The following is a 16,781-nucleotide window of genomic DNA, read 5'->3' on the forward strand; positions in this document are numbered from 1 at the left end:
CAACGACATGGTCACAGACGTTAACCAGTGTTTGTTATTGATTTCCGTGCACTTACTTTGAGCGGCAGTGAGGTTTAAATCACGCAGTTCAACAATACCTGACTACAGGTTACATTTCCGCGCGTGCAGTTTGTAATGCAATGCATTTTGGGATACGTGCCGTCATTGGCTGAGGGGCCGCAGACGTCACACAATGTGGATGTTGATACTTCCTGCTTCTTTGTGGACGCGCTGATGAAACATTTATATTATTATACATCTTTTCTCTCAGTATCAATCTAGAAAGAGTTTTTGGTCTGATTTAAATTGTTCCACCCACAGGTCACAGGTTCGCATCCCGACCTCGGCCTTTCTGTGCGGAGTTTGCATGTTCTCCCCGTGTCTGCGTGGGTTTTCTCCGGGTACTCCGGTTTCCTCCCACAGTCCAAAGACATGCATGTATTAGGTTAATTGATGAGCCTAAAAAAATTGCCCGTAGGTGTGAATGGTTGTCTGTCTCTGTTCGTTTCTATGTGCCCTGTGATAGACTGGCGTCCTGTCCAGGGTGTACCCCGCCTCACGCCCGATGTCAGCTGGGATCGGCTCCAGCACCCCCGCGACCCCGACCCCGGGATAAGCGGTTGAAGATGAATGAATGAATAATTCATGCAGTTAAAGGTTGAATATGTAGAACCTTTATTAAAAACTATAAAAAAAATATACACACGAAAGTATTGCTTTTCCATAAAAATTACATCTAGTCTGAATTAACATTGATTTTTTTTTGTTGTTGTAAGGTTTGACAATGACCTTCTGTCACGTTCTGTTTACATTGTAACAGCCAATAGTGGCCGGCATTGCGGGTTGCCAGGGTTGTCTGTTGTTCGGTGCAGCTAATGTAGGCTGGCACTGGGTGAAGCGAAGTGATGCGTTATTTGTCCCAGCAGCTGGGCAAAAACCAAGCCCCCACCATGGATGTAGAAAAAAGAAAGGTAAAAAAGAGAAAAAAGTATACTCAGCCAGATGGATATATACAGTATATATATATATATATATATATATATATATATATATATATATATATATATATATATATATATATATATTATGTCATTTATTCTGCTCTCTGTAATTGTGTATTTGTCATTTTTGATGAATAAAAAAAACATTGAACCTCGACAGTGAAAGAAGGAACCTTTTCAAACATATATTTTCCACTTATTTCTGTCTCTTTTGACAGATAGCCACCAATTTAACATGTAAAAATGACTTATTTTATGGTCAAAGTAGTGGGATTCTGACCAAGCTCACAACTTCAATGCAGTTTGCTTAACTTGAGATTGATCAAAGGTTTGTAGAAGAAATAGACATATGGTATAAAGTCTTGTTTCAGTGTTCAACAACCTTCTGTCACACATTTAATCAATTTAGTCAAAGTCGTGGAAATGTTTTTCAGGTGATGTGAAATTACAGAGCTGGGATTGGAGTATCAACTGCAATATAATTAATTCAGCTCACTTACATTTCCATCCTTGATTGAGGTCAAATAAGGTACCATGCAGTCATTTTCAGGTGATCTTTTCAAATTCTTCAGCAGCCCGGTGTCGAAAAATGGTTGTCCTTGTCATTAACTCAAAAATAGTGTTTATTGCCATGCAGCTAAGGGAACAATTGTATCTTATTTTGTTGAATACATAGAAGAGAATAAGGCATTTAAGGTAGCCGTTTGTTGGCTAATAAAATATACAGCATAGTCCCACTAATTTGATTATTAAGCCAGGCACATATACATGACTACATTGGCTAATAGACAATCATATGTACAGTAATCTATATGTAGCTATACAAGTCTGAAGTGTCAAGGGAGATATTTGAAAACTTAGAGAATCTCCATCCTTCCCTTTGCCAAAATGGTACACAAGTTAATATCCATTAAAAGCCCAGTGTAAACACATTTTATGTTATTGCTTTATTAATTTAATTAATCTTAAGCAAATGTATATTTTAACAATGTTATAAACTGTTACATTTTACCCCTATAAGACACATTACTCACAAAACTACACCTTTCTGTTTTATCTTCACTGTAGAAGATCTCACACTGATTTCACAGCACAGATCCCATAAATACAAATAAGTAATAGATGTAAAAACACAACCAACCACCATACCAATACGAATAAAAGACTCTTAATAGTTTGTTGGTCCACCACAAGCCTCAGGAACAGCTTCAGTCTCTCAAACCCTACTGGGGGATGAACACCACTATCCTGTAAGATATTCCCTCTTTTGGTGTTCAGATGATCGTGGTGGGTCAGTAGCTCTCTAAAGTCACAGTTTAATTGACGTCCAACACGCTTGATCAGTTCCTGTTAGTATAAAATGGTCAAATATGATTTTATAGTACGTAAAAAGTAGTAGTAAGTAGTAAAAAGCAGTATACTGTAACAAATAGTATACTTTATACAATAAGTATGAAGCAAACATGTGACACAGCAATAGATCAGTTTGAAATGACACATTGTACTTTCTTTCTTTTCTTTTGAAACTGTTATTTTTTTAACATCAACACACGCGTTACTGTTACCGCAGAATTAGATAAACCAACATTGTACTGCACACTTCACTTCAAACCACTGACAAAATGTTGCACTTAAACCACTGTCAAAACTACTGAACATTCATTAAAGGTAGAACAAACTGCAAAAGTTAGTTCTACAACTGTACGGCCTGTGTGAATATATCCTACCACAGCAGTACCCTTCAGGTTATATCAAATACAACAGAGTTGCTCCTGCAGTTGAGAGGTACAGAGGTGCGGGACACCTCCATGTGCACAGTAGACATGGGGAAACGCTCACATTCTTCCTCCAGTGGGCTGCAGCGGCAGTGCAGGAGCACCTCTCTCACCTCCTGCCTAAAGTTGGAGTTGAGGAAGCCGTAGATGATGGGGTTGATGCAGGTGGAGGACATGGCCAGCAGGTGGCAGAGGGAGAACAGCAGGTTGTGGTGACAGATAGGCAGAGCCTCCTGGTTCCAGTCTGACACCACGTTGAAGATGGTGAGCGGCAGCCAGCAAAGAGCAAAGGCTGTTATGAGGGCGACCAGCATGATGTTGATTCGGCGGCTGTGGGACATGCGCTGGCTCTCTGGGGTCCTGGCACGGTCCAACATGTCTTTGCGGTGGCGGAGGCGCACAAAAACTCTGACATAACAGAGCAGCACCAACAATAGGGGACCACAGTACTGGAACAGCAGGAGCCATGTGGTGTAAGCGAGCCTGTGACGCTGGGATGGCCACTGCTCCAGACAGGCCTCCATATGTGGCGAGGTGGGGACATAAGAAAAGAGGGTGCTATATGAATTTTGAAGTGCAGATGAGTTTTTATATGTGTAGAAAACAGTTTGAGGTGGAGATGCATTTAGATAAGCCTGCGGATAGCCTTGGGGATGGAGTGGAAACTGGGGCATGATTACATTGGTGTAAGGTTCATTTGTGAGCAGCTGGAAGGCCAAGAAAGGTGAGGAGGTGAAGCAGGCCAGAATCCAAATGAGAACAACCACAATGTATGCCTGAGGAATGCTTGGTTTCCACCCAGAGGGGTTAATTATGAGCTGATGTCTTTCCAAAGCAATGAACACCAGAGAGAGCACAGACACAGTCACAGACGCACACTGGATGAACGGCACCAGCCGGCACAACAGCGACCCAAACACCCAGTGGTCCATTAGCGTGTATATGACAGTGAAGGGCAGGCAGAAGACACACACCAAGATGTCAGAGAACGACAGGTTGCAGATGAAAATGCCGGTGACATTAACTTTTTCTCTGTGACGGGTGATGATACAGATGAGGCCGATGTTCCCCACCAGCCCCAGCACCATTGTCATGCTGTACCACACCACCAGACAAGCCGTGAGGACAGGAGACATAAGGCACTGCTCATCATGCCCGAGAACAGCGAGGTCTGAGAGGAGCTGGGTTTTATTCCCCAACCACACCTGCACAGACCCGTTAATGGTTCTCCCCTCCTCCCACTGAAGGGCATGTGGAGAGTCGGTGCTGTTGAGGGGCAGAGGCAGAGCTGTCGGCAGTGCAGAAGACTGGCTCTCGTTGCCTCTCAAGGACATCTCACCAAGACTTCAGTGTCACCAGCCCCCAGGATCAATCTGTCCATCCCAGCCCTCTTAAAACATGCGTCTGAGACAAAGAGACAAAGAGGGAGGAAAAAAACAGAAGTCACTCACAAAGCAATTACTCTTATACTGTAGGTAAAAGGAAAGGCAAGAAGTGTTTCCTGTGGCTGGGGTAGAAGAAAGCTTAGGAAAGCTTAGGAAATATGTTATGTGTGAGGAGTGCTTTCTATTTAAGTCACTGTTAAATTGCCTTGCCATGCCCTTGCCTTTATGTTCAGTCTTTTCTATCTGTCTTCAATCTGTCTTCTATCTTTCTATCTTGCCCTTAATTTCAATCTTTTGGATGGCCATATCAATTTCTTGAATGACATTTTATTTTATTAGTTATTCATGGTTCCCAGAGGATGACTTGTTTTCATTACTAAGACTTCTCCTTTAGCCCCAACACGAAGATGATATAATATAATTACATTTTGAGTGTGTCCAATACTTTGTTTTATTACCAAATACCCACAAAACTAATGACATTGTGAGGAACCCCTGCTGAACTTCTTGTTTTGTGTTAATTAGCAACTGTTAGCATGCTTACATGCTACACTAAGATGGTGAACATAAACGCTGTATATCTGCTAAACACAGTAAAGCCTCAAGGATAGGGCTGTCTATTGGCAAGAGTGTGTCCATACCATGCATATCGTTATACAGGGGCTACATTTCAATATATTTTGCGAAAACTGTCTTAATAACATACAACCATGTGTTGTTACATTGGGGCGGAAGATTCAAAAGTTACATTACAGCTTTTATCTAGGAATAGCAGGTTTTAATAACTTGATAAACTCAAAATTAACCCCTTTCTGTCACATATCTTTGCATGTAAACTATTAATTAAGTCTAGTGTTTTTGAGAATCAATACAGTATCACAAAACATCAATATCTTTTTAACACCACTAAAGAGCCACTAATATGTCTGTGAAGTCTTGTTGACTTGTATTTGGTCTAATTTTGTGTGATTATTGTCCACAAAATACACTTCTAAGAACATAATGAGCTAAATATGAGACAGTTAAAATGCCAAATGTGATTATAATGTACATAAGGTAATTATTTCACTATAGTTTTAGTATTTTGAACTAAGCAGTACTGCAGTTGCACAGAGTAGTTTTGGTTCTTGGCAATCTTGGCAACAATCACTCTTTTTCTCTTCTTCTTCTTCTACTTCTTCTTCTTTGCCCATCTTAAGATCTCAGACTTGTCATTTCTCCTCCCAGCACTGCAACATAATAGCTTAATGACAAGGAAAATTACTATGCAGAGGCCACATATGAGCAGAAACTTCTATTTTTTCAATGGGCGTGACGCTGAATCCCAAAAAATAGATTCTAGCTCTCTCCCCTGAAACCTCTGCCATGTGCTGTGACAAAAAAAACAACCCAGTATCGTACAGAAAATGAGCCTGTCATTTTCCATTAACGGCACACACACTAAGCTATCAGTCTCTTCACACTGAATCATTACTAAGCTACTCTGTCAGTGTGTTGCGAGAGCTGCAGGCATGCAGGGTGGTACAGCATTGATCATCCTTTGTTCATGGAGGAAAGGCAAGTGTAATGTCACCAGTAACCAGATGTAACAAACAGCTGTAACAGAGCGGAGGAGCTGTAAACACCAGCAGGAGAAAGATTAATTCATTAATCAACAGGCAAGTATGAACCTGTCACGCTGCAACGTGTGACACTGTAGGATGCACACGAAGCAAGTAGGTGTGCTATTACGACTGTTCCCTTTCCAGAGCAAAATCTTTGCAGGATAAGGAACACTGTGACCTGGCTCAGCTCTGTCCATCACACTCTTCTTTTCTGCCTCTGTCATCTCTGACAATGTAGTGCTGTGGCTGTCATTTTCCTTGAATCAGACTCACCTTGATCCCCATTATTGTATTTTTCTGAGAGCAAGTATGCTGTGCAACAATGCATTTTCATAAATTAACCTATATTGACATCAATATTTCTCCAAAATGTCTTCTGTTGTAGCTTTCGATTTTTGTCACACTGCGTGACAATTTCACTTATTCTTTATCTGCCAAATATTCTATGTAGCAATATCAAGGTGGTATATTTTTTTGAAAGATCGTTTAAAAAAACAATTGGTTTAGAAACTTCACGAGATTGACTAAAATTTAAAGCACTGTAGGTACAATATGAGCAATCCTGGAGCAAGTGACACATGGATTTGCGTAATGAATTAGACGATGATACTATAAATAAACGTTTGTGAAAATGGAAATCACAAAGAAACAGCTTATACATATGTGCTTGACAGAAAACAAAACAAAGCCCAACAAATTCCTATATCCTTGTATTCCTTGTACCTTGTAAAAAAATAAACAGATTTCCTTTGTTTATTTACACCAGACCCCCAGTGAATATGGACTCTGGGGTTGTGAATTAATTTTGCACACACATTAATCACACTCAGTCAGTTAGACTATATTCTGAATAAATCTTCTTTCCCTTTGCAGGAGCGGGATAACAAGCCAGCGCTGTAGTGTGCTCAACCTGAGATGATGACCCAAGCCTCATTATTTTCTGCTGGGAGTATCAAGGATTGTGGAGGGTGATATCTCCCAATACATTAACACTATGAACACTTTCATGAGATGGGATTTCCATACAGTATATGCAACACTAATGCAAATCAAGATGTTTTCCCCCTGGCTTCCTATTCATTTATTTATTTTTAACCTGCCGAAATTGGATGCATATTTTTCAGAAATGCCTTCTGTAGAATGATTCAATGCATCATTCAAAAACAGATGCAATGGTTGAGATATACAGCAAACCTGCATACCTGTGGCCACTAAGATACAATCTGCGAAACAAAACAATATTCATTTTATAACCAATTAACAAAAAAAAGACACTGACTTTCCCTGAGAAAGATACTAACTGTGCATTACAGATCATTATTGTGTTAAAAATAATAATAATAAGGCACTCACTTGGTGTGTTGGCTGAGTGTCTCTTTGATGCCAAGATGACCGAAGGTGTGAATCCACAGAGATGAGAGTTGGAGAAGGAACTGAACATCACCAGTCACCACAATGTTTCTGTCAGAGACAAGGAGCGAAGGGAGCACTGCTATTATTGGGCTGTTTGAGCCCTCTGGGTGCCGAAGACCTTCTGAGCACTGAGCTCTGCTGTCACACAGTGGTGGATTGATTCAATTACATGCTGTAACGGCTACAGAGACACAAAGCAGGTATGAAAAATCCCAAGAAAAAACAGCGCTGGATAAGTGTTTTTTATCTTCATTGTCACTGACATTTAAACATTCAAAAAAGCAAGACAAAGGTTCATAAGTTGATTAAGTGGATTTATTGTATGTAGAGTGGACACTATACACCAGTTGATACAATTCAAAGCATTAGAAAGACCTAGAACCACTTTGGACCTCACTTTGAAGTATGTTCAGATAGGGCTACACTCTTTTGTCGTGTCTGATTTCTGCACCACCTTGGCAGAGCAGGTCTCCTTATTTATAACCAACTCACAGTCCTCAGGAATGTCGACTGTGTTTGCATCAGGGATCCTGGGAGACAAAAAGAAAAGATATTATTAAGACGGAAAGTCTTGAAAGGGTTTTGCACAAATTAGGGACTGTACACAATTTAGTTGGGATATGAAGGTCAGAAAAGGGGGAGGGTATTTTAATTTTACACTCGGCTAGAAGGAGGTGGGTCTTTCTTTTGTGTTTTATAATTATTTGTCACTTCAAATATATATTTTATTTCAATCTTCCCTTGCAAGACATGGGTCATAAATGATGGGCTTTGTGACTTTGCTTTATTTTTCCAATCTCAACTAGAAGCTAATAGGACAAATATACTAGTTTGGTGAAACACAGAAAACACATAGACCTACATCTTATATTTTGTTATCATGCATGGCCGGTGTTGGTTGAATTAAAATAGACATATGATGGACATATGAAGGTTTAGCCCTGCCTCCCTGCCTCAGTAATTTCCGTACAGTTCCTTAGAGAGGATGGTTTGAAAACAGAAGGTGTTATAAATCAGAGCATTTAAATCTTACTGGCTACAGCAACTTAAGCCCTCGCTGGTACAAGAGCACGCCATGCATTCTTTGACCCATTCAGAGTTGAAATCATGCTGCTTTCCATCCTTATCCACGCACCCTGCACGTAAAGAAATAAAACCACAGTTCAGAGGAGCCTTTGAGCCACTTATCAAGCTCCGATAAAAATTTGTGGCAGTGACTAATTGTGTGTGAGTATTGATGTGTTCATAGGCGTGGTTTTTGAGTCACCGTATATCCTCCTTCTTTCACAGAAGTTGCTGCCAAACTTGCTATATAGTGTCTTTTCCAGATGTTCTCATGTCGACTAACCTTTTGGAGGGTTGTTCAGATCTTTCAGCACTAGCTCCTCGAAGAAGCAGTCAGCGTGACACAGGACAACCAGACCCAGCAGACAAACAAACACACGGAGAGAAGCCTGAAAGAGTAAAGACACAACGTCTGTTAACACGGTGCATGCTTTATAGTCTCTGCAGTGTATTATTTATACACTTATTGATCATCCTTTTAAGATCCCTGGGTGAGTTTTAGTCATGCCTTCTTTGTCTCATAATGGTCACACAAACAACAGCCAATTCTTAGACGGAAGGAAAAACATTTTTTTTTGTCAGTAGAGTCAGTAGAATGTACCACTTTCACTATTTGCATGTATGTTAAAATGATTTTTTTTTTATCGTTTCCTCCGGGTTCTCCGGTTTCCTCCCACAATCCAAAAGACATGCATGTGTTAGGTTAATTGATGACTCTACAAAATTGCCCTTAGGTGTGAATGGTTGTCTGTCTCTGTTCGTCTCTATGTGCCCTGTGATAGACTGGCGTCCTGTCCAGGGTGTACCCCGCCTCACGGCCGATGTCAGCTGGGATCGGCTCCAGCCCCCCCGCGACCCCGACCCCGGGATAAGCGGTTGAAGATGAATGAATGAATGAATTCTCATTGACCCAGTATTATACAAAAAGGCACTTTTATGTATGCCTGTTAATGTTCTCATTCGTCCAGGTCATCGTTATCCTCAAAGCAATTTCAGTCAAAAACACATAAAAAAAGGCACTTTTATGTATGAATCTCAATGCAAAAAACATTTTGCCCACAACATAGTCCATGTAAAAATACGATTTATAGAATTTAGTCTGCAGAAGATAGATTTAGAAGAAGGACTTGTGAGGAAGACTATAGTCCTTTAGACCGCTTAAAATTATTTGGACATTTTCTGCAGTACTTTTAATAATAATAATAATAATAATCATAATCTTAATCATTAATTATTACCTAAACCATTTTTGTTTTTGATTTTACTAGCTAAATTATCCTTCACCACCTACAACCTTCTACAACTAGTACTAGAACTCCATGAGATGACAATTTGATAAATGGTGCAGTGTGAGTATAATTAAATCTTGCAAGATTTCGAAGGTAACTGTAAAGTTAGACTGTGAACTCCAATTTTATTATTACTACATTTTTGCTGGAATATATAAAGTACACTGACAGCAATGATGTCTTCAAAGTCTATATCATCAATATCTTCATACTGTTTGTGTAATTTATTGTATCTAGAGTGCACATATATAAATCTCGCACCACGCTGTACCCATATCTGCAGCAGGTTAATATGATGTTGAAATATCACAAATAAAAGTGTCCCTTATTGAAAAATATCACAACTAAAAGTGTCCCTTATTGAAAAGTGTAAAATACGTACCATCCTCAGGTGTAAGGTGCCAGTCAACAGGAAGCAGATCTGTGTGAGAACACTATCATAAAGGCTTTATATTGAGGTGCGCGCCCTTGCATATCTTTATTATTAATATTTGAACAGCGATGTGAGGGTTATCCAATATTTGTTTTTAAGGTCGGGGAGAGCAACACGTTTGTTAAAGGCACGCCTCACTGAATCATGACATTTTCACCCATACTATTGTTTTTCCAAACTCGTAAAAAAATCTTCATTTTTAATAAAATGTATAATTGATTTTATTTAACAAATGCAAAAATGGACACATTAGTAAAAAAGCAGCCAAGGAAACAGTTAGTCTGAAACATAAAAACTGCTATCCTCCTTATCTGTAAACGTTTTATTGCTGAGCCAAAAGGCAGCGATAGATTACTTGCATTGCAAATAAAGCCACAATTTGTAAACAATTATTAAAAAGATATACTGTAGTTTGGATCAACCGTGACTAAGTAAACAATATACTTTTGAAACGTTGTCATCTGAAAAGACTGTACTGTGCAAGAGAGAAAAAAACTCTGGACAATAAAGCTTCAACAGAATCCATCTCCATACACTTCTCATTACATAATTAACAATGTGTAAAAAAACACAAAAACACAGTATGAAATCAGAATAAAGAAATAATTATACTAATGGCTGATTGGCAAGTGAACATTTCTATAAATGTAGACATTTGGTTGAGTTTAACTGTGAATGTAGGAAGCTACACTACGCAAATGGTGACTTTATCAAATATAACAAAGATAACAGTTTAGTTTATGTAGTGTAAACAAACAAAAACAAAAGTTATTTTTTTCCTTTTGCACATTCAAAGAAACAATTGCTCCTTTGGTAATAGGTACCAAACAGGTGTCAAATCTCTTTGCAGCAAACAAACATGTAAACTGTGACCAGACCACTCCCAAAAAATGTGGCAACTACAATATCAACCGGTGAACCTTAAACATCCCCAAAGTGAGAAATGAACAATGATAGAGATTAATCAAAGGTAAATAAATCTCCAAGTAGCCGTACCAGTAGAAACATTTGGGGAAATACTATTATTCGCTTTCCCATCTAACTCCTAGATGAGCAGATTAATACTGCTTTTGTGTTTGATTTTCATCTAACATTTGTCAAGAAAGCCAATAAGCACATTTGCCAACATAAATAAAATATATACTCTTCCATTAAAAATAAGATTAGCTGACAAAATAAAAATCATCCATTTATTTGAATGAGAGGAAGAAACTCCCACAACCTCATAACCATCAACCAAGATAAGATAAGCAGCATCTCAGGTAAAAAGATTCTCATTCAGGCTTTAATAATTCAGTACGTGTGCATTGCAGCTGCGGATCTTTGAAAGCATCCTCTATCCAATCAGAGTTTTCATGAAGGCAGGTTTATTGAAGGGCCAGTGATACTGGTTGGGGACGGGTCCGTTCACATTGCACTCAAAGAAGGAGAACATGGGGAACCAAATGCGTGCCCTCCGGCTGTGCTGGTAGGCGCGGGTGTTTGCTAAGGTGTGGTAGTAGAGGAAGAGGCGTGTGGTGATGTAGAAGGCGATAAACACATCGATGGAGTAGTGTTCGTGAGCCGCGAGGATGAAGAAAATCCCAAACAGGTTAAGCACCCAGGAGATGGTGTGAATCAGATTCCAGGTCCGTGGAGTGTCTGCAATTGAATGAAATCATTGAAGGATAAATGTAGTGATATTAACATTTTTCTTATTGTCAACAAATCCCATGAAAACATCAAAACCATCAGTGAATTGATACAAAGTATTATCTGTGCAACAAAAACCTGATATACCATAAATATGGAAGCTGAACACCAGCACTGTAATTTATGTTGAATAGATCTCATCTACACCTCCTGCTGCTGCTGTAAATACTCCTTCGTACACCAAATGCTGAAAATAATCCCCAGCAAATACATAATTTACACCTTATTGAGAAATGTTTGCTAAAAAACGGCTGAGCCTTTTGTTAAATGAAACATTAAGGATTTCCTCCACATGGATCCAGTGGATTTGGGTCTGAAAGTCACAGAACTCCAGATTATACTACTGTGTGTGTATATATTCAGACCAATAGTATGAGAAAAATAAGACCAGGCAAACACAAGCGTTGACACTTACATTCAGTCACAAAAAAGTTAAGCAATGTGATGACGACAGTGTGTCCACTGAACATGTAGTCTCCACACGTTTGGACACCTGTCAGAGTCATCCCAAATCCACTCCAGATCAGCAGCGCCCTCTGTATCTTTCCCCAGGAATCACCATATGTCTGAGGCACAAAACACATCGGTTGTCAGTCAAGCTGTGAGTTACTATGGCGGCTGTCCATCTGTTATCACAGCGAGAAAGCCAAATCAAGAGTAAACTGTAACACTGCCAATGGCAACACAATTTACAAGCCCACGCAAAGCTCACACATTTGAAAACGGCAAACTTTATCTAATCTGAGCATGATCTCATGAGGGCAACCGACCTTACTGGCACACTTCAGGTGCTGCCCCGGCACAGAGAGCGAGGTGACAAACATGGTGCAACAGCGAAGCAAAAACACAGTTCCCATCAAAGAACACAGCCGCCTGAAGAGAATGGACCTGAAATAGAGACAAAAATTCACAATTCATTCCTTACCTAGCACTTCATAATGTACATGCATTTAGATTAGGGCTGCCCAATCCTGCTCCTGGAGGGCCACTGTCCTGCGTGTTTTAGGTTTCTCCCTGCTCTAACACACTTGAGTCTAAAGATTTTCCAACCTGTGACAAGCTTCAGCTGCTTGATAACGAGCACATCATTAGATTCAGGTGTGTTGGAGCAGAGAGAAACCTAAAACATGCAGGACAGTGGCCCTCCAGGAGCAGGGTTGGGCAGCCCTGATTTAGATAAACAGTGTATCCTAGCGGTGCTGTGGTCTACGTGCACATGTTATTATAACACAGTGTGTCAGTGATGGCAACAGCTAGAACGGTGGAATACCTGTGTTTGTGGAGGAGCAGGATCAAAAGAAACATATAACAAAGGATGAGGCCGCAGGCTTCAGCCATGGCAAAAGCCCAAGGGATTCTGGGAACACTGCCAGTGTAGAAAAACATGGGAGATTAGATATGACTGCAGGAGAATGTGTACAGTACATGAACTATGGAGTCTGTTCAAAATGCACTCATACCTGTCCAGAAATATGTCAGGCAGAGGTGGGTACGTCCTCATGTCCGGCACACGCTCATGTACGATGACCATGACGAAAGATGTGAATCCAAACACAAAAAAGACATAAATGCAACTGATGATCGTCTTCCACACCTCTGGGTCCAATCTGCCTGCCAGGTGCTGCCTATACCTCCCGTTGGAGTGTGTATGACACGCCGTAGCTCCTGAACCATATCCAGACCTGTCACCGTTCCTCAACCTCAGCTCAGTCCCGTTAAACAAGCGATTGCATCCGTTGTACCTCCTGTCGGCTCTGTCGCAGCTCCACTCGCCCTCTGCGGCGCCCAACAAGAGCCCAGCAGGGAGGTTGTCCGTAGGCCGGAGACCCAGCTCCTCCAACTGGGACTGGTTCTGTCTCTGGAGTCGGCGGAGGGATATGATCAGCCTCTTGATGTCTCCCAGCACAGTGAGGCCCAGCGGAGGACCCCGCAGGTCAGCCTCAGTCAGAGCCAGCAGGCTGAGGCCGTCCAGGCGGTGCTGGGCGCATAATAACTCCACATACTCCCCGAAACCTTCTTCCTGCAGCCATTGGGCCACCTGCTTACAGCTCCAGGCACTCACACTGTCCTCTGACGGTGCCATGCCACTGCAGAAACAGAAGTGTACAGGGTTAAGTCATGTAGGGCTTGACAAAGGTAATTACATCTTTCTCCACTGTGTTTTCACCTCTTGATTTCATTAGTGTCTTTGTCACGTCCAGTCCTGTTTTTTGAATACAGAACTGCCTGAAACTCATCCACTCCCATCACCTTTTCAATTTGCATACCACCTTTTTAGGTTGTTTTTTTTTTTACAAACAAAGGAGAGACTATCTTTAAAAGGTTGGTTGACCCATCTGAAACAATTAGATGACAGTTCACAATTCATGTGAATATGTATGTCTATTTTCCATTTCTTCCTTTTTTAAATTTAACTTTTTTGCTTTTTTTTGCTATTTTTTATCTTATTTTGTCATACTCTGTTGCTGCTGTAACAAAAGAATTTCCCCGTCTGCGGGACATTAAAGGTTTTCTGATTCTGAACAGTGTTTAATCACATCATGGAACCATAGTCCTAAAACGAGGCACACTGCAGTACAAACTGACTCCACTCATTGACTCAATCAAGTATTTATATAATCACATCACCTCCTCCTCCTCACCACCACTTCACACAGACTGCCCGTCCTCCTCTGATTTTCCAAAGAGGAGAGAAGAAATACTTCATAAATGATACTGAGATTTGGTTATAGTTTATTTTAACCAGTTACTCTTTATTTATTTATTTTTATATATTTATATATTTATTTATATATATATATATATATATATATATATATATATATATATATATATATATATATATATATATATTTGATCGCCTTGCTTCTCAAAAATAAAGGAGGAGCAACCTCCTGTCTCTATGAACCAGCCTCCTCTGACTAACACCTTGATCCACAAAACAGGCCTGTCTCACCAAACAAACAGAAATTTTGAGTGTAATCCTCCTTTCTATCCATAACAATTAAACACCGAGTCACTAACCATTCACAAAGCACACAGAGTGAGTAAGATCCTCTCCCACAGAAAGAATGATGAAACACTCTTCTTTGCTCTGTCTTTTACTCGTGTTTGCCTTTTGACCCTCTGATAAGCTCACCACAGCGCTGCTCGCCCTGTCCTCCCAACTGCTCCAAAGGTCTGCAGGTCTCAACCAACACGACTGCACCCCTGTCAACGGCCGTACGTGAGCGATAGTCTACATGCTGACTGGACAGCAGATACAGTTATCAGTAATGAGAACACAGTAGGTTTTAATGATATTTTAATGATATTTTGCTGAGATATCAATAAATGCTCATACATTAAGGTGGCAGTATTTCACAGCTGGTTATTATTTTAACGGGTACAGTATTTGTGTGAGCAGACTTATTTTGTTCAGAAAATTGTGAAAAATTCCCAGCACAAAATGTTAGTCTTTGAATCAGATTTTTTTTTTCTTTTTATCTATTAAACCATTTATTGAAGTAAAAACACATACAAATATTTCATGGTTTTAGATTTTTCATTGTGAGAATCTGCTGCTTTTTTAAAGTAAACTGATTAAAGATATCACCTTGGGTCAGGAAACTGACATTTCATTATTTTCTGGCATTTAATAAAAAAAATGATTATTTGATTAATCACAAAAATAATGAGCAGAATAATCCATTGTTGTGAATTAATCCTCATATTTCAAAATGTTTTGAAATGACAAACGACTTCAACAATGTTTTGTTAATCTACTAAATTATCTAGTAAACTGTTTAAGCTCTATTCATTGTCGATAATGTGATACAATATCAAACATATTTGCTGAAATGTTTAACTATAATATCATCATACAGCTTAAACATTGTTTCTAGTCTTAAAGGTTGCCATATGATATGAGTTAAGAGAAACACACGATCAATGAAAGTTTTCTCTTTTCTTTCCCACATTCTTAGTTTTAGATTAATGTCAAAGTGTGTTGTACGCCATCAAAAATGCAGATCATATGGTGGCTGACTGCCAGTGAGGGATGCACACAGGACAATTAAATTCAGCTCATCAGCTGATCAATATTAAATATTTACACGTCTGAAACCTAAAGCAACTCACCTGGGTAGCTGCTGCTCCGTTCCCTAAGAGAAAACTAAGTTATTTTTAACTGGCCTCTAGATTTTACTGGCAACATCCTACAGCTTCTCTGCCCGGTGCTTTACTTGGGGATTCATAAGTGCAATGTCAGCTTGTTTGGCTGGCTTACAGTGAGTCACAGTGAGCAGTGACACACAGCTGTGAGAAAGAAAGCCCTTGGGTGTGTGTGAGAGAGAGAGAGAGACAATTTAACAAAGGACTCATAGTCATGTTCACCACAGGACCACAAAACAGTGTCAGACCGCTACATTTTCAGCATGAGATCTCTGAGCGATTACATCACATTTATGAATGTGTGGAAAAGTTTAAACGTTTATTTCTTCACATAAACAAAAAGTGGAAATCTACATGTTCAAATGACAAACAAGTCACACGAAGTACATTTAGTAGTTTTAAACTTACTTCAAAAGATCATGTGAACCAGTTAAAGTCTGTCTCTTACCATAAATCCACTGTCACTGTGCTGGTAGAGGGTGTGGATAAGCTGTCTGTTTGGAAAACTTCATGTCCAACATGCTTCTGACAACTAAGCAACACCAAACAGGAAGAGACACTAATAAACAACAGTAAAGAAGAGCTGGTGGGCTCATGCAGGGCTGCTAATAAAAGCACACTGACATCTGCTGGCCATGTTTAGGTTAGACTAGGATCTGTTTACAAGTTTTATTTCTCTAACTGGCAGAGATGGGAATTGTGGCTTCAACAAGTCATCTCCATGCCATGTATTTGTTCTGCTCAGTCACCGAACCAGGTGCATTTACTAATTGGCTCATCTCCCAGGCTGTAGAGCTGTGCTGATTGCAGTCAGCTGGTTCAGTGACTGAGCAGAACAAATACATGGCATGGAGATGACTTGTTGAAGCCACAATTCCCATCTCTGCCAACTGGAAAACAAAGAAGTGGATTTCATGTATTATTTGGGTTTTGATTTGATAGCATACACAGTGTTTTTTTAAAAAGTAACGT

The 16,781-nt window shown here is 39.9% G+C and overlaps 3 protein-coding genes across 3 annotated transcripts; all 3 read right to left on the reverse strand.

Moving 5' to 3' along the window:
- Positions 1 to 2,742: 2,742 nt before the first annotated feature.
- On the reverse strand, positions 2,743 to 4,110 carry LOC310953966 (neuropeptide Y receptor type 4-2-like; the record flags this gene model as incomplete). The annotated part of the gene is made up of 1 exon (XM_083923235.1): positions 2,743 to 4,110. The coding sequence occupies one exon, from the start codon at positions 4,108 to 4,110 to the stop codon at positions 2,743 to 2,745; it is 1,368 nt and encodes a 455-aa protein (XP_083779361.1).
- A 3,477-nt stretch (positions 4,111 to 7,587) lies between these two features.
- LOC310953967 (beta-microseminoprotein-like) lies at positions 7,588 to 11,298 on the reverse strand (the record flags this gene model as incomplete). Its single annotated transcript, XM_083923236.1, has 4 exons — positions 7,588 to 7,708; positions 8,212 to 8,314; positions 8,527 to 8,632; positions 11,266 to 11,298. 4 exons carry the CDS (start codon positions 11,296 to 11,298, stop codon positions 7,588 to 7,590), a joined length of 363 nt encoding a protein of 120 aa, XP_083779362.1.
- On the reverse strand, positions 10,288 to 16,358 carry LOC310953781 (sphingomyelin synthase-related protein 1-like). The gene is made up of 6 exons (XM_083922979.1): positions 16,258 to 16,358; positions 13,118 to 13,744; positions 12,928 to 13,023; positions 12,428 to 12,545; positions 12,073 to 12,223; positions 10,288 to 11,606 (listed from the first exon to the last, which is right to left on the reverse strand). Exons 2-6 carry the CDS (start codon positions 13,738 to 13,740, stop codon positions 11,302 to 11,304), a joined length of 1,293 nt encoding a protein of 430 aa, XP_083779105.1. The 5' UTR covers positions 13,741 to 13,744; positions 16,258 to 16,358; the 3' UTR covers positions 10,288 to 11,301.
- Positions 16,359 to 16,781: the final 423 nt, after the last annotated feature.

Source organism: Echiichthys vipera (genome assembly GCF_963691815.1).
Source record: "Echiichthys vipera genome assembly, chromosome: 11".
Lineage (NCBI taxonomy): Eukaryota > Metazoa > Chordata > Actinopteri > Perciformes > Trachinidae > Echiichthys > Echiichthys vipera.